At 34.0% G+C, this 20224-nt stretch overlaps 1 protein-coding gene across 3 annotated transcripts in view; it reads right to left on the bottom strand.

Moving 5' to 3' along the window:
* The window catches only part of LOC106465730 (glucocorticoid-induced transcript 1 protein-like), a 153418-nt gene that overhangs the window by 105622 nt on the left and 27572 nt on the right, over positions 1 to 20224 (bottom strand). Inside the window, exon 1 of one of the 3 annotated variants that reach the window (XM_022394099.1) lies at positions 9853 to 9915. The exons of the other annotated variants lie outside the window; for them this stretch is intronic. Coding sequence (XP_022249807.1) covers positions 9853 to 9865 — 13 coding nt within the window. The 5' untranslated portion in view covers positions 9866 to 9915. Of the gene's footprint in view, positions 1 to 9852; positions 9916 to 20224 lie in introns of those variants that run through there. 3 annotated transcript variants of the gene reach the window in all.

Here is a 20224-nt window from a genome sequence, read left to right as displayed (position 1 = left end):
ATATATATATATATATATATATATATATATATATATATACCGGTTTGGCAGGGGGCCTTCAAACACATTCCCAGCGCCTTCATTTATTTGTTGTTGTTTTTTATTGGATTTTGCGCAAAGCTATTAGAGAGCTATCTGCATTAGTCGTCCTTAATTTTGAAGCGATAGAATATAAGGAAAAACTCAGACCGAATAGTAGTGGTTGACTGTCAATCTCATAATGCAACCACAGTCCCAAAGTGAAGAGCGTAATTATTTAGGGGCGGTAACAATAGGCAAACCACACCACCTCATCTCCATAGTCACCGTTCAGTGGCCCAGCGATAAATCTGTGGACTTATAATGCTAGAGATCGGGTTTAGATAGCCGTGGTGAGCACAGCACAGATTACCCACTGTGTAACTTTGTGCTTAACTAAAACAAATAAAAACATCTCCATAGTCATCACATTAACCACTGGGCTGCGCTCGGTTCGAACTCCTTCACATTTACAAGATTTTGTTTGTTTGTTTGTTTGTTTTTGAATTTCGCGCAAAGCTACACGAGGGCTATCTGCGCTAGTCGCCCCTAATTTAGCAGTGTAAGACTAGAGGGAAGGCAGCTAGTCGTCACCACCCACCGCCAACTCTTGAGCTACTCTTTTACCAACGAATAGTGGGATTGACCGTCACATTATAACGCCCCCACGGCTGAAAGAGCGAGCATGTATGGTGTGATGGGGATTCGAACCCGCGACCCGCAGACTGCGAGTCGAGCTCCCTAACCACCTTACAAGGTTTTGATGGTACACAGTTTCTAAGAAAAAGAAAGCGTTAGAAAATAAACATTGTTAAAACGTTTTGACGTTATAATCTAATGAAACATTTTAAATAATAACAGAAAATACTACAATATGCAAATTTGGATAATTTTTAGAAATATAGAAAAAAATATTTTGCACTTGAAAAAAAATAGACAAAAAATAAAACTAATATAATAAATATTTTGTACATGGTACACACATAGAAATGTATTTCAAGAATGAGAAACTGTCAACTAATATACAGGTAAATGTAAAAAAATATATATATTAGATCAAATTAAAATTCATATGATTAGATCAAATACCATATTTTCCCGAGAGCTTATCCGTCACACGTTAAAGCTACGAGTTGCTGTGAAATACTAGTAAGCTCAAAATCACACTACTTCTAATCGTTAATCCCTCTGATTACTAACACGGTTTCTGTATTAGGTCACATTTGTTTCCTAACACGAGTTCATTTTGGCCTTATAACAATTATTCATTAGGTTATTTACTTCACACATCACAGATATATTATTTATAGCATCAACAGGGATTATACATAAATCATGCTGAATATATACGTCTTTTTGATGTTTTGTTAATAACAAGAGTTAAAACTCTGGTCTAAAGAATATTCTTGGATTTTTAAATGTAATTTTGTCTTTCTTTTCTAATTGAGAATGTACGGAGCCAACGTTCATCACTAAAGCGATCTCCTAGAATTTGTTTTCATCAAGAGACGTATAAATTATTTCACACATTTAAATATGAAAGTCAAAAGTTTGTTTTACTGAAATTTATTTTTTTCAAACACAATATCTGCATCACGTGAGCTAGTTTTTACAAGGTAGCAGCTGCAACTTAAGTGATTAGTGTGCAGTCATTTTCAGTATAGAAACTATGCAAATGAAAAATTTATAAAAGTATAGTAAAAATGAGACAAGCTTATTTTAAAAAGTAGAGCAAACATATGAAATTATGTATACTAAAGAAAGGTTCCAGCGAACAGTCGAAGCTATGTATAATTACATGGTAGCTTTTTTTGTACGTTGACTAAAGGCACGAAAAGGTTTCGTTGTTAATATTCCGTTGGTTTCTCGTGCACGCTCCTAAAGAAAAATGTTAAAGAAACAGATGCTGATCTACAGACGTAATTCAATAGTTCCTGTTGTCGAAAACGAGCCAGTCTAATGTCCTTTGTTCCTACAAAAGACTAGCTTCTGTCAAGCTAGTGCCACCTAATTACTGAAACATTAAGAATGAAACACATGTTCCTTGTAAATAAATTTCAATTTCCGGAGCGACTCGGAAACCTTTTCAATTGCAACTTTAAATTTGCATTTAGATTTAGATACAAATTCTTAAATAAAGTTAGATATTCGTCTCTTTTGTTGTATTAAAATCTGCGACGTAAATTTAAACAACAAAAAAAAAATTCTGAAATAGACGTTTCTCTGTCTTAAAACATTTTTCTTTTGATAACGTAAACGACATGTTGCTAAGCAACAGCTAATGTTAAACACTTAAATGCGACCCGTTAACATTGCATTGCTAATGTTTGAAAGGAAAACGTGGCTGAACTTTTGACATGTACATCTTATACTTACAATTATAGTTAATGAAAATAATCACTTCTATCTTTGACGAGAATGACAGCTTCAGTGAAGCCAGCTCTAACAAAAGGACATACTAATAAAGAATATTGTCTAAGTACAAAAAAGTTCAAAGATGACGACGACTCTAAAGAATGTAAATAACTTCGGAAAATAACACACACAGTGAAATTTTACAGCTATTATTCTCTCGAAAATAAAATTTACAAAAGCTGATCAGCTTATATCCACAAGAACTGCATTGAAAAGCCTCAGTAAAGTAATAGTACATAATAAATTTATGCTTGGAAGTAAATTTTTAAAGATGAGTATTTATGTAAATTGACATTCTTCTGACAACTCCTTCATAATATACCATTTAGAAGTGCACTATAAAAATTAAATATAAATTTGATATAAAAAAATAAAAGTGTTAGCAAATAATTTATTGATTCCTAAGTTAAAAACTGGCTCTCTAGCCTCCTGAGCATATTATTATTATTTTTTTTTTATCCAAGGTAGAAGTACAGGATAACAGTGTTCCCTCTAAGCTGTGCGGCTGCGCGGCCGCACAACAACCAATCAAATGCCGCACACTTCCGAAGTAATGGTGAGGAGTCTCAACAAGTTGACGGCCTCAGTGACCCTGACAGTCGTTAGGCCTAAAGCCCAAATAATCAACTGGTAGTATTGCAAAGTGGCCTAATGATTCAATAAGGATGATGGTCTAAAAATGCCCCTAAACAAAAAACTAGTAGCGCACATCCGCACATTGCCTTGATACAGGTGCACATGAATATATTCATTCCGCACATGTATTGAAAAAACTAGAGGGAACATTGGTGTTAACTAATAATGGCTGAAGACGGCTTGAAAGGGTAATGAAGAAAAACTTTAATATAACTTTGAGACTAGGCTCCCTATAGCGCGGCTTGTAACCTTATTATGGGGACGGCTGTTCTTCCTTATAACCGTGATGATATTAGCTACCCATAACACTTTCTCTTTAATATGACATTAAACAAAATTAAAGACGGAAGATCATACCTAATAACATTGCTTTGGTGTTACACTATAGTCTAAAGTTGTAGGGATATTTTCAAAGTGCCACTTCTGCCTCGTTGTGCAGTCGAAACCAATCAGTCAGGAAATGCTCCATTTATCGCCAAGTGAGGCCAGTTTAGCTGTGACATACACAAAAGAGAGAGAACCTGTCTGTACCTGCCTTACCATTAGAAGATGTAGACATTTTAAACTGCATCTGCCAGAAGTCGTTCTGAGCCCCACTACCTCTATCCTCACTTCTCGAAAACTGCTAATCAAATAAATCAAATCTAAACAGGTCTTGCAATACACAGATCCATTCCTTACAAATACTATCTACCTTGAGAATAATTGCAAAAGTTTGATACTGCAATTCTAACTTGGTCATCTTAATGATTTAGTTACCTATGCCTGCAACTACGTTTCATATTAATATTTCTAAAAAATGCATTTATAGCATGAATGAAAACACCCACAATAGTGGTGTACTAGCAAGTCACAGGGCCTACACGAAAATTCCAATACAGCCCCCACAACTCACGTGAGAAAGAAGACAAAGATGATTATTTTTTAACTGGATGCTAGTTTCTTAACAAATCTAAACCTACGCTTTGGGATTAGCAGGAAAATTATAAAAACATTGATGCGTGCGTTGTTTACAGTCAAGACTACTCGGAGCTGCGCAGAAAGTACAGTTTCAACAGTTTTATTTACGAATTACATTAAACAAATACTATGACGACACCTGAAAGATGCTCGCCAGTCGTGATAGGGTTAATTACATAATTTTGCGGGCCCTGTAGCTATGCTGTTGCTACTAAGGCGGTATATGCGCCACGAATGTAATGGCAGTTTTGAGTACCTTAATAAGCCACACTTGTATATTTCTACTTTTATAATATAATGTTATACTTTTTTTAACAGGATTGAACAAAATGATGAAAATGTTTGCTCAACTTTTCTGAATATTTTCGTTTAATTATATACAGATTTGTTTGTTGTTAGGACAAAGCTACACAAAAGACTATCAGTGCTGTGCTCACCACGAATACCAAAACCCGAAATTTAGCGTTATAAGACGTTAAACTTATACCAGAGCCACTGGAGGCACAAGTAGATAGATACATTTAAAATTAAAAGAACAAACATGAATTACTACCCCACAGCTGGTTCATTTCTGGCCTGTGTAACATGTCTCTTATGGTGTTTATAATGGCAATTTAATTAAAGTTTGTTCATATTCCACAGGAACACAATACTACTTTTTTTTTTACGCGAGAAATTAAATGTTTTGATGAAGTGCGCTTTTGTCAGACGTGTGCGTGAGAGAGAGAGCCGACAGGCATAACTATTCTTAGTGCAAATACAGTCACTCGTTTATTCAATGCGTGTATGATAATCTAGTATATTCCTGAAGAGTCTTTCATTTTCCACACGCCAATGAATTGAAGATACCGAGTTCCATCAGCTGGTGGTGAATTATTGTTTTATCACTGCATGTACATGATGTAACTGGGTGGAAAGTTCATTGCACCAGTGAAGCATTGTATATACGCACACACAGTAGATTCTCCTCAAAACACTAACTATTTTAGTTGCCCACAGCCAGCGGTATGTACTGCATTTTTATTCTACTAAGATATATATATTCGCGAAATTTTGAGCAGCCAGACACGATAAACGCAAAGTTTTATAAAGGACTAAAACAGAGTTGAGTGGAATACACAGGATTTAAGGATATGAGCTACATAAATGAGTTTCTGATAGTAGTCCTCGCAGGAAACTTCGATGACACTGAAGCAAACGTTTGTGTGCCTGTATATTATATATATATATATATATATATGTGTGTGTGTGTGTGTGTGTGTGTGTGTGTCTGTATAGTTATATATATATATATATATATGTGTGTGTGTGTGTGTGTGTGTGTGTGTGTGTGTGTGTGTGTGTGTGTGTGTGTGTGTGTATATATATACACGTAGCTAACAGACAATCCATTATCACTGCGCCTTGTAAGGAAATGATGAATTAATACCTTTCAGTAATGTCGGACTTCATAATAAAACATGCGTACTAAAAATACATTGAACTTTACACGGCCTATAAAATTTTTCTCTTTCGTATTACGAGGCGTTAGCACTTTGCTATTGTATTTTCACGAGCACGAAAATATCAATTCGACGTTGCAATTTTCCGAAATGTCTGTACAAAATTATAATGTACACATGTGAAAATACTATTTTACATAATAAGTACATTCAAAAACAATATACTGAAAAATATTTCATAACACAAGAAATCATCAGAACTTGATTTCCTCAGTCATACCTCTATGAATAATTATATTCAGAACACATGCTCTGTGCTGTGTTTTTAACTAGTGCAATAGTAACACACTAACATTCTGTATGTATTAATGAGTACAATGTTTAAACAAATATGTTCATGTACAGCAGAATTATGTTTCGTAAAATGACTTCGACAAAAATTACAACTCTACAACATTTACGTCACACTATTTTAAGAGTAAAATACAACTCTACAACATTTACGTCACACTATTTTAAGAGTAAAATACAACTCTACAACATTTACGTCACACTATTTTAAGAGTAAAATACAACTCTACAACATTTACGTCACACTATTTTAAGAGTAAAATACAACTCTACAACATTTACGTCACACTATTTTAAGAGTAAAATACAACTCTACAACATTTACGTCACACTATTTTAAGAGTAAAGTATAACTACAACATTTACGTCACACTATTTTAAGAGTAAAGTACAACTGTACAACATTTACGTCACACTATTTTAAGAGTAAAGTACAACTGTACAACATTTACGTCACACTATTTTAAGAGTAAAGTACAACTCTACAATACTTAAGTCACACTATTTTAAGAGTAAAATACAAATCTACAACATTTACGTCACACTATTTTAAGAGTAAAGTATAACTACAACATTTACGTCACACTATTTTAAGAGTAAAGTACAACTCTACAACATTTACGTCACACTATTTTAAGAGTAAAGTATAACTACAACATTTACGTCACACTATTTTAAGAGTAAAGTACAACTGTACAACATTTACGTCACACTATTTTAAGAGTAAAGTACAACTCTACAATACTTAAGTCACACTATTTTAAGAGTAAAATATAACCTTACTTCTTTTCCTTTTTCGATGAATGCCCATATTTTGAAACTAATTGAGTTATAAATAATCACAACTTGCTTAGTAGTATTTAAACAATCTCCTGTGGTATATTAACCGTTCAAGGTAAACTATTTAGACAGTTAATTATACAAATCAATTGCTTAAAATTTCAATTTTATGACACAAAAAAACAACAACAAAGAATACAACTTCATGTTGCCTAAACATATCTAATTTTTGAAAAAATTTAATACAGTGAATTATTAAAATTCAACAAATCAATATAAGATATGAAAAGATAAGTAAGGATACATTCGCTAGCTGAGTAAAGGATATCAAAAGTTTAACTACTGGTGTAAAAACCATGCATAGGAGGAAATAATATGTTGAGTTCAAATATATAGTTTTCGACTTGTTTAGACTTTTCACGCAAAACTACATAAAAGCCTACCTGCCCAACGTCGACCCTAAGTTTGAACAGATAGGCTAGATGGACATCGGGTAGTCACTGTAACACCCAGCTCTTGGACGGCTCTTATACAAAAGAATTGTGGCATTTGACCGTAACTTTTGTCCTCCCGGTGGAACATCGGCAAGTTTACAACGCAATAGTCCGGGGTTCGATTCCTCGTGTTGTATGCAGCAGATAGCCCCATGTGGCTTTGCTCTAAAACAAGCAACAACCGTACCTCTTATAACACACCTACGGCCTCAAAGTGTGCAGCGCGTTTTTTTTTGTTTTTTTTTTGTGGCAACAGAGCACAAACCATGAAATCTCGGACTTCGACGACGCTAACCACTCGGCCACCCCCTGCACAAGTTTAAACTTCAACAAAACTGAATAGAGTTCTTGATTCCGTAAAACTGCAAAAATTGAGTGTTGTCAATTTTGGAACAAAATCCTTGCAATTACAACACTGAAACGAAAATTCAGTTTAGATGCCTAAGCTTTCCTTTTGTTGTTTTTTTTTTTTGTTTTACCGATATAATAACAACAATGGCTATTAATTTTATTATTATTGATATCGTGTTATACGGTGTTTCTGAAAATATTCTACTAATCAATTTGTCGTTGCGTGTTATCGAAACCACCTGAAAAATAAAATTGTGGCAACAACCGATTTTAAAGAAGCGGTGATAAATCGCTGAATTACATTTTACTAAAGTAAAAATTTAAAAGAATGGCTTGTCCTGTAATCTCGCAACGAAACTAGAAAAATTAATACCGCGTATTTCACAAACTCTTAAACAGCAAAATCAGGTTTTACAAAATGTTATAAATACATAACACATACGTCGCACAATTGGCGGGAATAGCTCGTCATATGAATGAAGGGCTGGCGGTTAATTGTCTTCTCTACTGGTGCCTTTATCGCAGGCAAACAAAAGCACACATTAAAAAAGTCATTTAGCACAGAACACGGCATACTCGGTCTTTCTAGTAATCAATTCTTTTTATTCACTCGGTACGAGAAGCAGAGCAAAAAACAAAACTCAACGCCCATAGTCCAGAATTTGATGTCATACATGTTATTGTATCATATTAGACGACCTCCAGCGGCAGTTATTTAGTTGTTTGCCGTCATTCTGTCGCGTCCACTTTATAAAAAGTTCGTACATATTGCAGATTTGTATTCCATTTTCCCAAGAAATGGTTGACGTTAGATATTAAAATGCAGATCTGTCTTTTAAAGAGGTTTTGAAATTCTGTGAAAATCAAGTGTACTACTCTGAAATTTTAATGTCAATATTTTTCACTTAAGAAACCGTTTCTTCCAATATGGAGAGGGGGGGGGTTAAAGTACAAATGTAATTTAACTGGAAGACTGCAGCAGATTTGTAAAAATTCCAAAATACAAATAAGTTCATTTTTCTATTGAACAAATTTCATGTTAGATTATTACAATTGATTTTCTTTCGTTTTCAGATATCCGCGCAAAGCAACTCAAGGACTATCTGAGCTAGTCATCCAGAATTTTGAACTGATATGAATAGATGGAAAACAGCTATGGTCAGCAGAACTCACAAGCGATTTATTTATTCGTGGCCATGTAGTTAGCAGTCAGATACTTGGCTACGTACGGCCGCAAGCAGACAGCTGAAGCACAAAGCCGATGAGTTTACACATTAACACGAAACACGTTGAACAAAATACAAATCGAATAAAAGCCGGTTTGTACAGCAGTGTATTTCGATTTTGACGCAGCTTTTCCCCATTCAGGAGTGAGAAATATAATAATGAGTGTATGCCAATTTGTCACAATAAATAGTTACAAAAGAGAGAGAAGAAAAAAATCCACTCTCGATGAAACATACAAAAATGGACGTAATTTTAAAACGTATTCAGTTAGAAAAAAATCTATAAAGGATCCGACGCAAAATAAACAAGTTTCCACCATGTATATATAGAGAGGAAATTGGTTCTGGTGAATTAGTTATTACCTACGGTGCGTCTTTTTTTTATTTTTTTTTTGTCAAGCTGTCAGTGTTATTAGCGAATAAATTTTCTTCATTGGATTATTCTCCATAAAAATGAAATCGAATAGACAACAGCAGTGCTAAAGCTGATAGAACAATCGAGCAACACAGACACTTAAGTAATTGTATTGTAAATTTTTACCTTCTATTCGGCAGCGAGCTCCAAAACGTGCAGTGATTGGATCTGTAAAACGTTAAACTCGTTTCCACATAATGACATCCTTTGAACTATTTGTCTGACAACATATTTCTTCTTGGTCTTAAATTCTAATAAGTAATTATATTGTAAATTTTTTACCTTCTATTCGGCAGCGAACTCGAAAGTGTGCACTGATTGGATCTGTAAAACGTTAAACTCGTTTCCACAAAATGACATCCTTTGGACTGTTTTTCTGACAACATCTTTCTCCTGGGCCTTAAATTCTAATAAAGGGTTTACTTTAGAGTTGATTTTCTTGTTTATCCACATTGACTTGATTGTTCCATCTTTTTTACCATTCTTTATGTAAATCATTTAGACATCTTGCCATCTTCGTGTTTTATTTCAATTACTTCTTTATGTCCAAAGTTATTATCATTGAGCATTGTATTTCCTAATTCGTATATGCAAATCTGGGAATATTATTCACAATGTGTAACGCAATCGTATAATACACTGATTTTAAAAAATAAAATATCGACGCCATTTCAGCCATGTAATAAAGTTAGACCAATGTAATCTGGTATAAGGCTTAAGTAAGAACTGATGAATACATACATAACCTTGCTGTCCTTACTGACCAGTGTTTTTCATCTGCTTTCTTCGTGGTGGCTCATGACATTAGGGATGTACATTAATACGCTGAATAATAAAACGACAACAAAAAAGTCTTAAGTGCAAAACAGTGAATTACTAAAACGTCTTCGTTAATTAGTTACGTCATAAAAATTAGAAATACTTTTACATATTAGATGTGCTTCTGCAGGGTCCCCGAAAGTGTTCTGTTTCAAGAGTAAATAAGACCAAAATTAAGAGTAACAAATATTTTTATTTCTTGTTTTGGAATTTTGAAGTTCATATATCATGCTGTGCTGTAGCCTACAGAGTGCATAATTCTTCTCGTGATTCGTGGCATGCGCACATTTTACTGACGTCACGACATTACAAATTGCAACGCTAAACGTCCCTTATGTGACGTCATTTTAGTGACTGACAGACGACACACTACTGTATAGTGGTGCGAGTGGTTAAAACAAGTGACTCCTCCGAGCGGCCTTAGGCCCTATTTCAGGGAAATAACTACACTCTCGGGCCAACCCAATTCTGCCTGCCAGCTCCAAACTGTGGGAGGAGTTTGCAGACAAACAAATTTACAAAAACACAACAAGCTTTAATATTGTATAAGCGATTCTGTCATAACCAAATTTACACAATCACGTTGAACGTTGTGCCTTATTCTAGTAAGTATGAAACCGCATTAAGATTCACAGGTTCAACAATGCTATGTAAAAGAAACACAAGACAGAATCTTGCCATAGATTGAACAATGTTGAAAATCGTATGTAGTCTCACAGAAACGTGTACTCAGCTATGATGCGCATTGTATATTATGAGGGAAACAAAAAAAAACAGGTTTCTTCTTGTAAAGTTTATCACACCCTACCCTTTCTTCTTGCAGCAACCGTTTCTACTATTACTCTGTCTATGCTGGTAGAAATATTTCACCTATTTTGTTGGCTACTTCCTCTGCAATTTCTTCTACAAGAAAAATGGCGACAACCATTTAGAGAACGTCGAATTTTTTATATGAATTGTCAATCGTGATTTTAGTTGAAGATCAGATGTTACATTTAATAACATAATAATGGCATATTCAAATGTAAATAGCTCTAACGTTGATGCTATGCTTTCATGGCAGATGTCCCTACTCATTCATAACCTGTTTCGAGTTGTCTTACTACTGTCTACAATTTCTCTCGCGTCTGCCCACTTTTGATCTACCATCCGCCGGGAAAAATCTTCATGTACTGATAGAGAGAAAAAAACAAAATAGTATTCTTAGTGCACTTATTTAAAAAACGTAACTGTAGGAGTCGCCATATTTTCCCGTTTCTAGCACTAAAGATACAACAAAATATTCCGTTAGACGACGTCAATAAAACAATAAAAAACAAAAAAATCGCGCTCCAATTCTGTAAAAATTAAATATATGTGCATGAGTGGTGCCACCTTATAGTGAGTTTTGGAACTTACATGCATTATGTGACTCATTCTATAATAAATAATACTATCACTTTGTACTTGTAAGTACAGTAACTGCTACTAATGAAATAAGATATGCTGTTACTTCTTTTTTTACACGAGTCATTGGAGTTAGACATGATTTCGTAAAGTGAACCCATTTATCTTTATTTAGGTGTCACTGTGAGCTTAATCCTTTTTGCCACGTTCCTGTTTTTAACCATACCCTATAAAAACCTATTCAACTAACTGCGTATCCTAACACTGTAGCTTCTTAGATCGTTCTTGTCGAATTCAAAGCGATAGATAATTCTGAACACCATCTTTTCGAACGTTTTAATTATTCAAAAGTAGCATAAATCCAGAGGACAAAAACCACAAATATTATTTCCAAATAAAAATAAACACCGTTAGCCATATGCATTAACTACATAAAAAGTCTCAAAACAGAACAAGAATGAAAACAGCTCAAGAAGAAAAAAAAAATGGTTGTGATCTTCTAACGTCTCTATAATAATATTCAATAACATACAACACGAAAAACATCAATTGTATGTACCACAGTTCTGAACAACGTAATTCAACGAAATAAAATATCAGTTACTGTTCACAGGTAATACCTTATTCGCGAGAAATGGGAATTGGTTTGAATTTCGTGCAAAGCTACACGAAGTCTATCTGCGCTAGCCATAGCTAATTTAGCAGTGTAAGACTAGAGGGAAGGCAGCTAGTCATCACCACCCAACGCCAACTCTTGGGCTACTTTTTTTTTTTTACCAACGAATAGCGGGATTGACCGTCACATTATAACGCCACCACGGCTGAACATGTTTGGTGGGACGAGGATTCGAACCCGTGGTCCACAGATTGCGATTAGTGTGCCCTAACCACCTGGCCATGCTAGGCCTTTTTTTCGCGAGAAAAGAGTGACAAAATATGAAAGTTTCAGAAGAGGCTCTTAGCTGCAAACATGATTTAAAGTTGTCAAAGACAAGCATAGTATTTATTTAACTTTTGATCTAAAATATAAAGCTACAAGTTACAATTCTATACTAGAAAAGTATTACAAAACAAAAAGTAACATATTATCTTATTACAAGTTACAGCTTTTAGAGTAAGGAAGAATAATTTTAAAACAGATACGACGTTTCGATCACTAGTGCGATCATTCTAAAGTACAAAAGTTTTAATGATAAAGAAGGTTTTAGTATTTAAATCAACATTCACCAATCTAACCGTAAATGGATTAAGTGCAAAAAATACCTGGCTTACAAAATAACGAAGTGAAAATTTTAATAAATGCATAAACTATTATCTATCTTCAAATTATGTTCGCGATTCTTTCACACACACACACAATCTGACAACCCAATTTTGGGTACTGACCCACGTTGAGGAACCCTGCACTAGCATCATTTGCCGTTGACATCTGTCTTTCTAATGCCCATATTTGTAACAAAATCTAAACTTTTTCCGATATATTTTCATATATTTCCTATGAGAGTAACATCTACAATTATGCTTTAACATAACGTGTATAGTAAAAATATTTTCAAAATCTTATGTCCAGGAGATATACTACATTTTCAGCTAACGTGGATCTTCTATCATTAAGCCTAATGACGTCCGTCCCCGTATCATTTTATTAAATTTGGTTGATATCCTCGAAACAAAATATAAAAACCTGCACTGAAATATGGTGCAAACATGTTAACTAGCTATATAAAAAAAAACGATAAAGTTGCTCGCCATATATTTAAAACTTCAATGGATTTTATTTATAATCGAAAGAACAGTTTCACATAATAAAACAAAAGATCTGTGAAGAACACATGTACTCCACTAGAACTATAGAAGTATTTTAACAAAAGGATAAAAAACGGAATATGTCTATGGTCTACAAATATATAAGGCATACACATGAAACGCACCAAGTTCAAATTTCAACACGTGACCACACGTGCGTGTAACCTCACGCCTGTTAATAAATAATATTTTATGAGTGAAAGTAAAGAAATTGTTTTCAATGCCAACCAAAAATTGTTATTATATACATCATTCATTTTAAATAACTTTTTGATAAAAAAAAGTAAACAAAACCGATTACATCCATTTTCTTTTATCCTCGTGCATTTAGATATTACCTATAAGCGTCTATTGTAGAATATCTGGGTTGCATGTTAACAGTCACCAAATATACAGAAAGAAAAATATTTTCAAAACTAGAAAGGCCAACATTTGCAATATGACTTCCCCATCCACATTATTCGATAAGCTTTTCAAAATACAGTAGATTTCGAAGTGAAAATTGTATTCAAGGCAGAGTAAGGACGCATTAAATAGAAGATATATGCTTCAAAAGGATAGAAAACACAAGATCAACTTGAGAATTCTTCGTAACAAAGGTGTATTGGAGCATATTAAATTGTGATATTATATATAGCACGTAGAGCTGTTTCTACGAAAATAAATTTATGGCAAAAACTAGAGGTAAATAATGAACAGATAAAAGGCATTCTAAGATATATATATAGCCCCTTGTAACGTTTACATATGCACTGTGATTTTCTTTTCCTTGCCTTTGACCTCCTTAAAATCAAAAAAAAGGTATAAATCCCAAAATATGTCTGCTTTTGTGTGTGTGTGGGGGGGGGGGGGGTTCACAATGTATCTTTTTGCATAGTCTCATCTGGATTGATCGAAATACAATCAAACAGCAGAAGAAAAATCCTATTTCTGTAAAATAGATTAAACCTTGACCGCTATAAAATCAAAAGAAAAATAATATATTTATTTCCTTTAGTCTGTAGGGGTTGTCGCCAGATATTTTTCTCACAAGTTTCATTTGGGTTGATGGAAATGTAAGGAATCTGTAGGCTACAATATGGTGGTGTTGTTTTTTTTGTTTTTTTCATATTTGATCTCTGCCCCCCTAAATTTACAACTGGGGTATAAATAATAAAAAGATTTAAAAAAAAGGAGTTTTAGGTGTATTGGACCAAGCTATACACCTTCCAAGAAATAAAGTGGTGGCGAACAATTGTACTTTGTTGGAAAGGAGTAAGAAATCGGAAATGCGATATGCCTCCTTCTCTGTAGAGGAAGGCAAAATTATAGATGAAACTTCACAGAACAGGAACCTCGACATTCAATACAACCAAATGTCACGCTTTCTTTTACATTATTTAAATATAGCGAAACCTGGAGTTGTTTTTAAGTCAAGGTTCAGCGAGTAAAGAGTTTAGGTTATTGACGACATACAAGGTACAGAACATTTAAATTATTCTTTTTTAAGAATCAGCCTATTCGCTTTTCTACTAAATAGTTATGTATTCAGAAATAACTTTACAACATATTTCTCTGGGCTTATACATTCGTTAATAGATCTGAACGATTAAAACACCAAATTTTTATTACATAGTACATACATATATGACCCCCAGTGACATAGCAGGATGTCTGCGGACTTACAACTCTAGAAACTGGGTTTCGATACCAGTGGTGGGCAGAGCACAGATAGCCCATTGTGTAGCTTTGTGCTTAACTTTAAAAACACACACACACACACACACACATACCTAATTGCAACCCCCCCCCCCCAACTTTGCAAAAATACACATGCAATTTATATACAAATTTCACTCGTATCTGTAGCCGATAATAAAACGACTTTTTAACATTCTTAGTACAACAAAACTTCGCCATCAAAGCGCGAGCAATGTTAAGGTGAAAAAATGACTCAGATTTCAATTATAGTATTGCATAAATAAAACATGAAATACTTTACAATATAAATGAAGACGTTACGAAACACAGAAGTTCGTCACCGTTAACAATGTTGTTTTTTTTGTGATCAATGTCGGAAGAGCAATATAACAATTGAGGAAACTAACAGAAAACTGGCAAATCCTGAGATATTAAAAAACAAAAAAAATGAAAGAGGTTCGTGGATTATATTCTTCTTTGCTGATATATAACAATCTGTTCTTTGGAGAAAAAAAAATATTCGCCGACTTATCACTTCCAACAGCGTTTACTTAAAAAAAGAACAATAGGGAATACTCAATAGCTGCGGCTGTAATTAGATCTCATATCGGTAGAGATGGAGTTATGAACTAAAAGTTTGTTCCTGAAAAGAAAAAACTCAGAGCCATTCTTTGAGCCGCTATGCCGCGGCTAAAAATCAATGATTTTGTAAAATGGAGAAAATGAGACTTTCACGAATATTTGATCACTTTTCTTTCTAAATTCGACTCACGATACAAAATATTCAACATTCTCTGATTTTTCAAACCCCCCGTAACACATGTGGTAAGTCATTTCCGATATTATTAGTGTTTCATTTTTTTTTTTTTGACAGATTACCACCTAGTGGTGAAACTCAAATCCTCCTTTCTGAAACTTTCAGGCCACAAATGGTAATTACATCACGATTTGTTTTCTTATCCTAAACACAGGCTTTGAAATACATTTAACTTGTATGGTTGTGGGTAAACCTTGCTTAAAAGAATGGATAGCGTTTGCATAACAAACACACAGAACGTTGCCATTTTGTGACTACTACTAAACGTATCTTAAAAACAGTAAACTGTAAATCCGACGGAATTAGCTCCATTCCATGAATAAAAACACCATCGAATTCGTTAAGTCTGAAATCATTATTATTAATGTTTATTACTCCTTTATGCAAAAGACTAACTCTATGCTTATAGCATACTTGCAAACTTTGTAAATGGAAAAATCTTAAGCTCTGCCTGGGGGGGGGGGTGCAAACAAAAGTGTATTATGCACATTCTGGAACATTTCAAATAGCAAACAATACAAGTTTGCAAAGCGTGACTTGGTAGCAATTATAATGACGCCAAATCTTCAGAACACAAACTCACGTTCACAATGTCAGTTATTTACGTTTAATCCAAGCATCTTTACGATCGTTGAGAAAATTGCTGCGCCCATAAAGTTAGTGACGTGTAACAGTCCTCATTAAATTTATAATTTATCGTCTCAACCTTTTCTTTTAAGATGGGTTCTTCAAGGTTCCCAAAAATAATGTCGTTGATTTTTCTTGAATATGTTTGGTAATAAAGATTTTCGAGTAACTTTCTTCTTCAAACTGATAAGAAATTGCATTTGTAATTTTTCCCTTTTCGCCTTGAGGAGTTTTCTTTCATAATTCTTCTTGGGTAAGCCAATCTCACGATGTTGTTTGGAAATTCTTTTAAGGTATCTATCCCTTCGTGGATAACATAGCAATCAGATTAACACAATATTGTATGTAACAATGGGAAAGAAAATGCAAATGGAACAAACTATCAGAAGAACTGATTCAAGCGTCCTCTTCAGTCTCACGTTGTCGTCACTGTTTACGTTAATTGACGAATTTCGTATTTTTATAAATAAATTACACAGAAACACAAAGCATCGATTTTTGTTTAAATGTATACGAAACTTAACGAGGTTAAAAAGATATGGGAAATGTTTGTTACTTTTAGCAAAGTTACATTTACGCTTTGAGTGCATGTTGATGTTACTGTCAAAATTCATAAGGAGCTGGTCATAATAAACTTTATAATTATAGATACGAAAAGTCGTAAAATAAAACTGACATACATATTTTCAGGCTAATAGCGAGGAATGTGTTTCAGGTAGAACATTTTTTCTCTAAAGATCCAGTTATAATGTCCAAACCATTTACAATAACTTTGAAATAAAAAAGCAAACCTCAAGTGTAGATATAATGCTAGATGACCAGAATGGAAAATTGAGAGGCAAAAATTATTAAAACATAATTTCATACATTAATTCTCTTCAAAAAAAATGTTTTTGCTATTTCGCGAATATAGTGTTTTCATGCAAGATAAATAAATTCATGGCTCAACACATTTCTTTTAAATAAACCCTTAGAAAAACTTAAAAATGAATTGTTGAACATCAAGTAAACGTTTTACAATATCTTTTAACATTTTAGTCTGGGTTCACTGTGTGTTCCATGTGGTAAACGTTTACAGTTATATGTGAACTTCTCAGTAATATAAACACTGCAATTGTTTAATCTGTTAATAACCTATAACCAACTGATACAGAATCTTGATCATCTCATTGCCTGTATTCTTGAGGACGTTTATTTAAGGCCCATTTTCAAATACAATATAACAATAACTTAAACTGGTTGATAAAGGTATTCTATAAATATATCAATAAAGCGTTGTTTGTAGGCAGGTTTATCTTTAAATATACATTCCAAAGGCCAATAATTTTTACACAGTATCTTTTTCTGGTAAGTTGTGCCTACCACTGACTTTGCTTAACGAAACGACTGAGACGCACAAACTTTTAAATATCAGTCAACCGTATATAACAAACAAAAACAGTGTCCTCTTTGCATCACTCATACTTGACACAGCCCACTTTGAGCAACTAAAATACTTTGTGTTTATTCGTGCTTTTAGTCTGAAAATAATAATAAACACAGAATAAGATCTTGTACTCAGAACCACTTTTAACTTGATAATACAACGTTGGCAAGTGCCATATTTTCTGTCCCTTCCACTAGAAAAGGTCCTTCCACTCCAAAAGGTCACTCTACTTATATGGAAATTTTTATTGTGCCTGAAAGAGTAACTATCAGTTCAAAAATGAGGGAAATTTTTTAATGTGTAAACATTAAATTATCATGACAAAGCAGGTAAGTCCTTCTGAGAACATTTGGTTATCTTTCTCAAGAAAGCTATAAAAAATAACATTAAATTCAATACGTTTCTTATTTCCACATAAACGCCATATCCTTTTATTATTTGAAGAAATCATATCTCAATATAAAAAACTTCAATTTATGTATTCGGGTCAATGGAACGTACAGCACGTTACTTTTCTTAATTACTTTCGATAAATCACTGACACCATGAAGTTATGATGTTTTCCATAAACAAACTCCTTATAGAAGGAGATCCGGGACAACCAAAAACAACACAAAAAACGTATCATATATTATATCTTGATTTGGATACTACACGTGTAGTAAAATATTATGAACAGTTTACTAATTTAAAAACAGAAACATCGATGCGAACGTGTTGCACAAAAAGCCTTTGCTACACATAACCGTCAAAGTACGAGAAATTCTAAACATTTACGCTTAACAAATTTGCGTTGGTTAATACGGATGTCTTGAACTCAACATTTTAACTCAAGGATTAACGTATCACCTCCCACCCCCCACCCACCCCAAAAAAAAACTCCATACATATATCAACGAAACAGCAGTTCTATAAAGAACATGCACGCGAAGTCGACAAATTTTTGACCCACTTTATCATCTTAAAAACGCTATAGCTTATTTCATCGTCAACACTAGACAGACAAACCTGTGCATACAGTAAAAAATTAATACTACGTTTTTGTTTTATTGTATCATTTTACACAAATTGAAGTGGTAAGCACTTAAAATAAATTATTACATACGATGTCACTGTTACATACGTACATATATATACACCAACACACACACATACAGCTCTCGAGCGTGAAGTTTCGTGTACAAATATACAGACGAGGGACTTAAGTTGTTGACCCTCTCGTGTAAAGATATTCTATATAAATGTTTTCCATATTTTATTTGCAGCTGAGTGGGACAAGAGTTTTCGTACCACGTCTCCAAGATCGTGTTATAAGTGTGATATCCTGTAAAACGCGGCAAGATAAAACTATTGGAGCTCTATAACCAAAACAGGAAAAGCCCTCTTGAGAAACACATGAAAGCTGAATTGTTCAAAACTCTCTGCAGTGGTCTGATCCCTGCATCTTTTCTCGTGTTTCACCCAAGAACTTGCGCTAAGTTCACACTCAACGAATCATGAAAATAATAAAAAAATTCACCGCTTTAAACCTGTGTTATGACGTCCTATAACAACTGTGTATAATAGGTGATTTCAAGTTTTTCCCGAGTTCTTAAATTAAAAATCTCAAACAATTAATTTATTTGTCAATTTCCATCTTAATATGTAAGCGATTTACATAAAGAATACTGGGGGAAAATTCTTTCTTCGTGATGAAACGATTTTAGTTACATCAATCGATGTTCGAGTTATCATTTTCGCAGCAACATTACACCAGGGCTAGCTTTTTTTGAACTAACAGACTAGAGGGGGAGACAGCTAACGAACAGCACTTACCGCCAGCTCTTTGGTAAGATACTCTTGTGTCTAGGAAAAGTGGGATCTGGACGTCATTTTTATAGCACCCCTATGAACCCAAGGTGCGGAGCGCATTTTTGTGGTAAACGGACGCGAACCGCAAACCCTCGGATTCACAGTCAGGTAAAGCTAAATACTAGACTGCATCTGGTCCTCTGAAGAAGGATGTCGCAAAACTTAAAGACTAACAGTCCCTAGTTCATTTTATTTTGTTAGCAAACAAAATATAAAACTGTTACGACAGCGGAAGTCATGTGACGCTAGTAACATGTCATGAGATTCTAGAAAGATCATGTCCGTTCGTGAAGCCTCGAGTGTTCTCCAGACGCCCTCTATTTCGTATATATATATATAAGACCGGCGAGAAGTGACGGCATAGATATGAATAATTGCAGATTGAAGAGATAAAGACAGATAATCGAGTCAAGTCGTAAGTAAAGTGCGTGAATCGTTCGTTGTGAATTATAGCGTGAATTTAAGTAAAGTGACTGTGGAAATTAAGTGTATTGCAGAGTTGAATTGAGAAAGAATAAACTAGTTTTATTTAAGAAAGGACTTGTATCGCAGAAGTTTCTTCAGAAAGAATTTCTACGGAAAATTAACAAACGAACACAGACGTAACAAAACTATTTCTACCAATCGTCGAGTGACACTGGTTTTTACAATTCATGATGAATTATTAATAACATACATAGTTCACGTTTTCAGATATAATATCCCAAGTGAATCTTACTGATAA

The sequence above is a fragment of the Limulus polyphemus genome, unplaced genomic scaffold, assembly GCF_000517525.1.
Source record: "Limulus polyphemus unplaced genomic scaffold, Limulus_polyphemus-2.1.2 Scaffold70, whole genome shotgun sequence".
Lineage (NCBI taxonomy): Eukaryota > Metazoa > Arthropoda > Merostomata > Xiphosura > Limulidae > Limulus > Limulus polyphemus.
The sequence above is the reverse complement of the archived record's forward strand: the minus strand, read 5'-3'. Positions and strand labels throughout refer to the sequence as shown.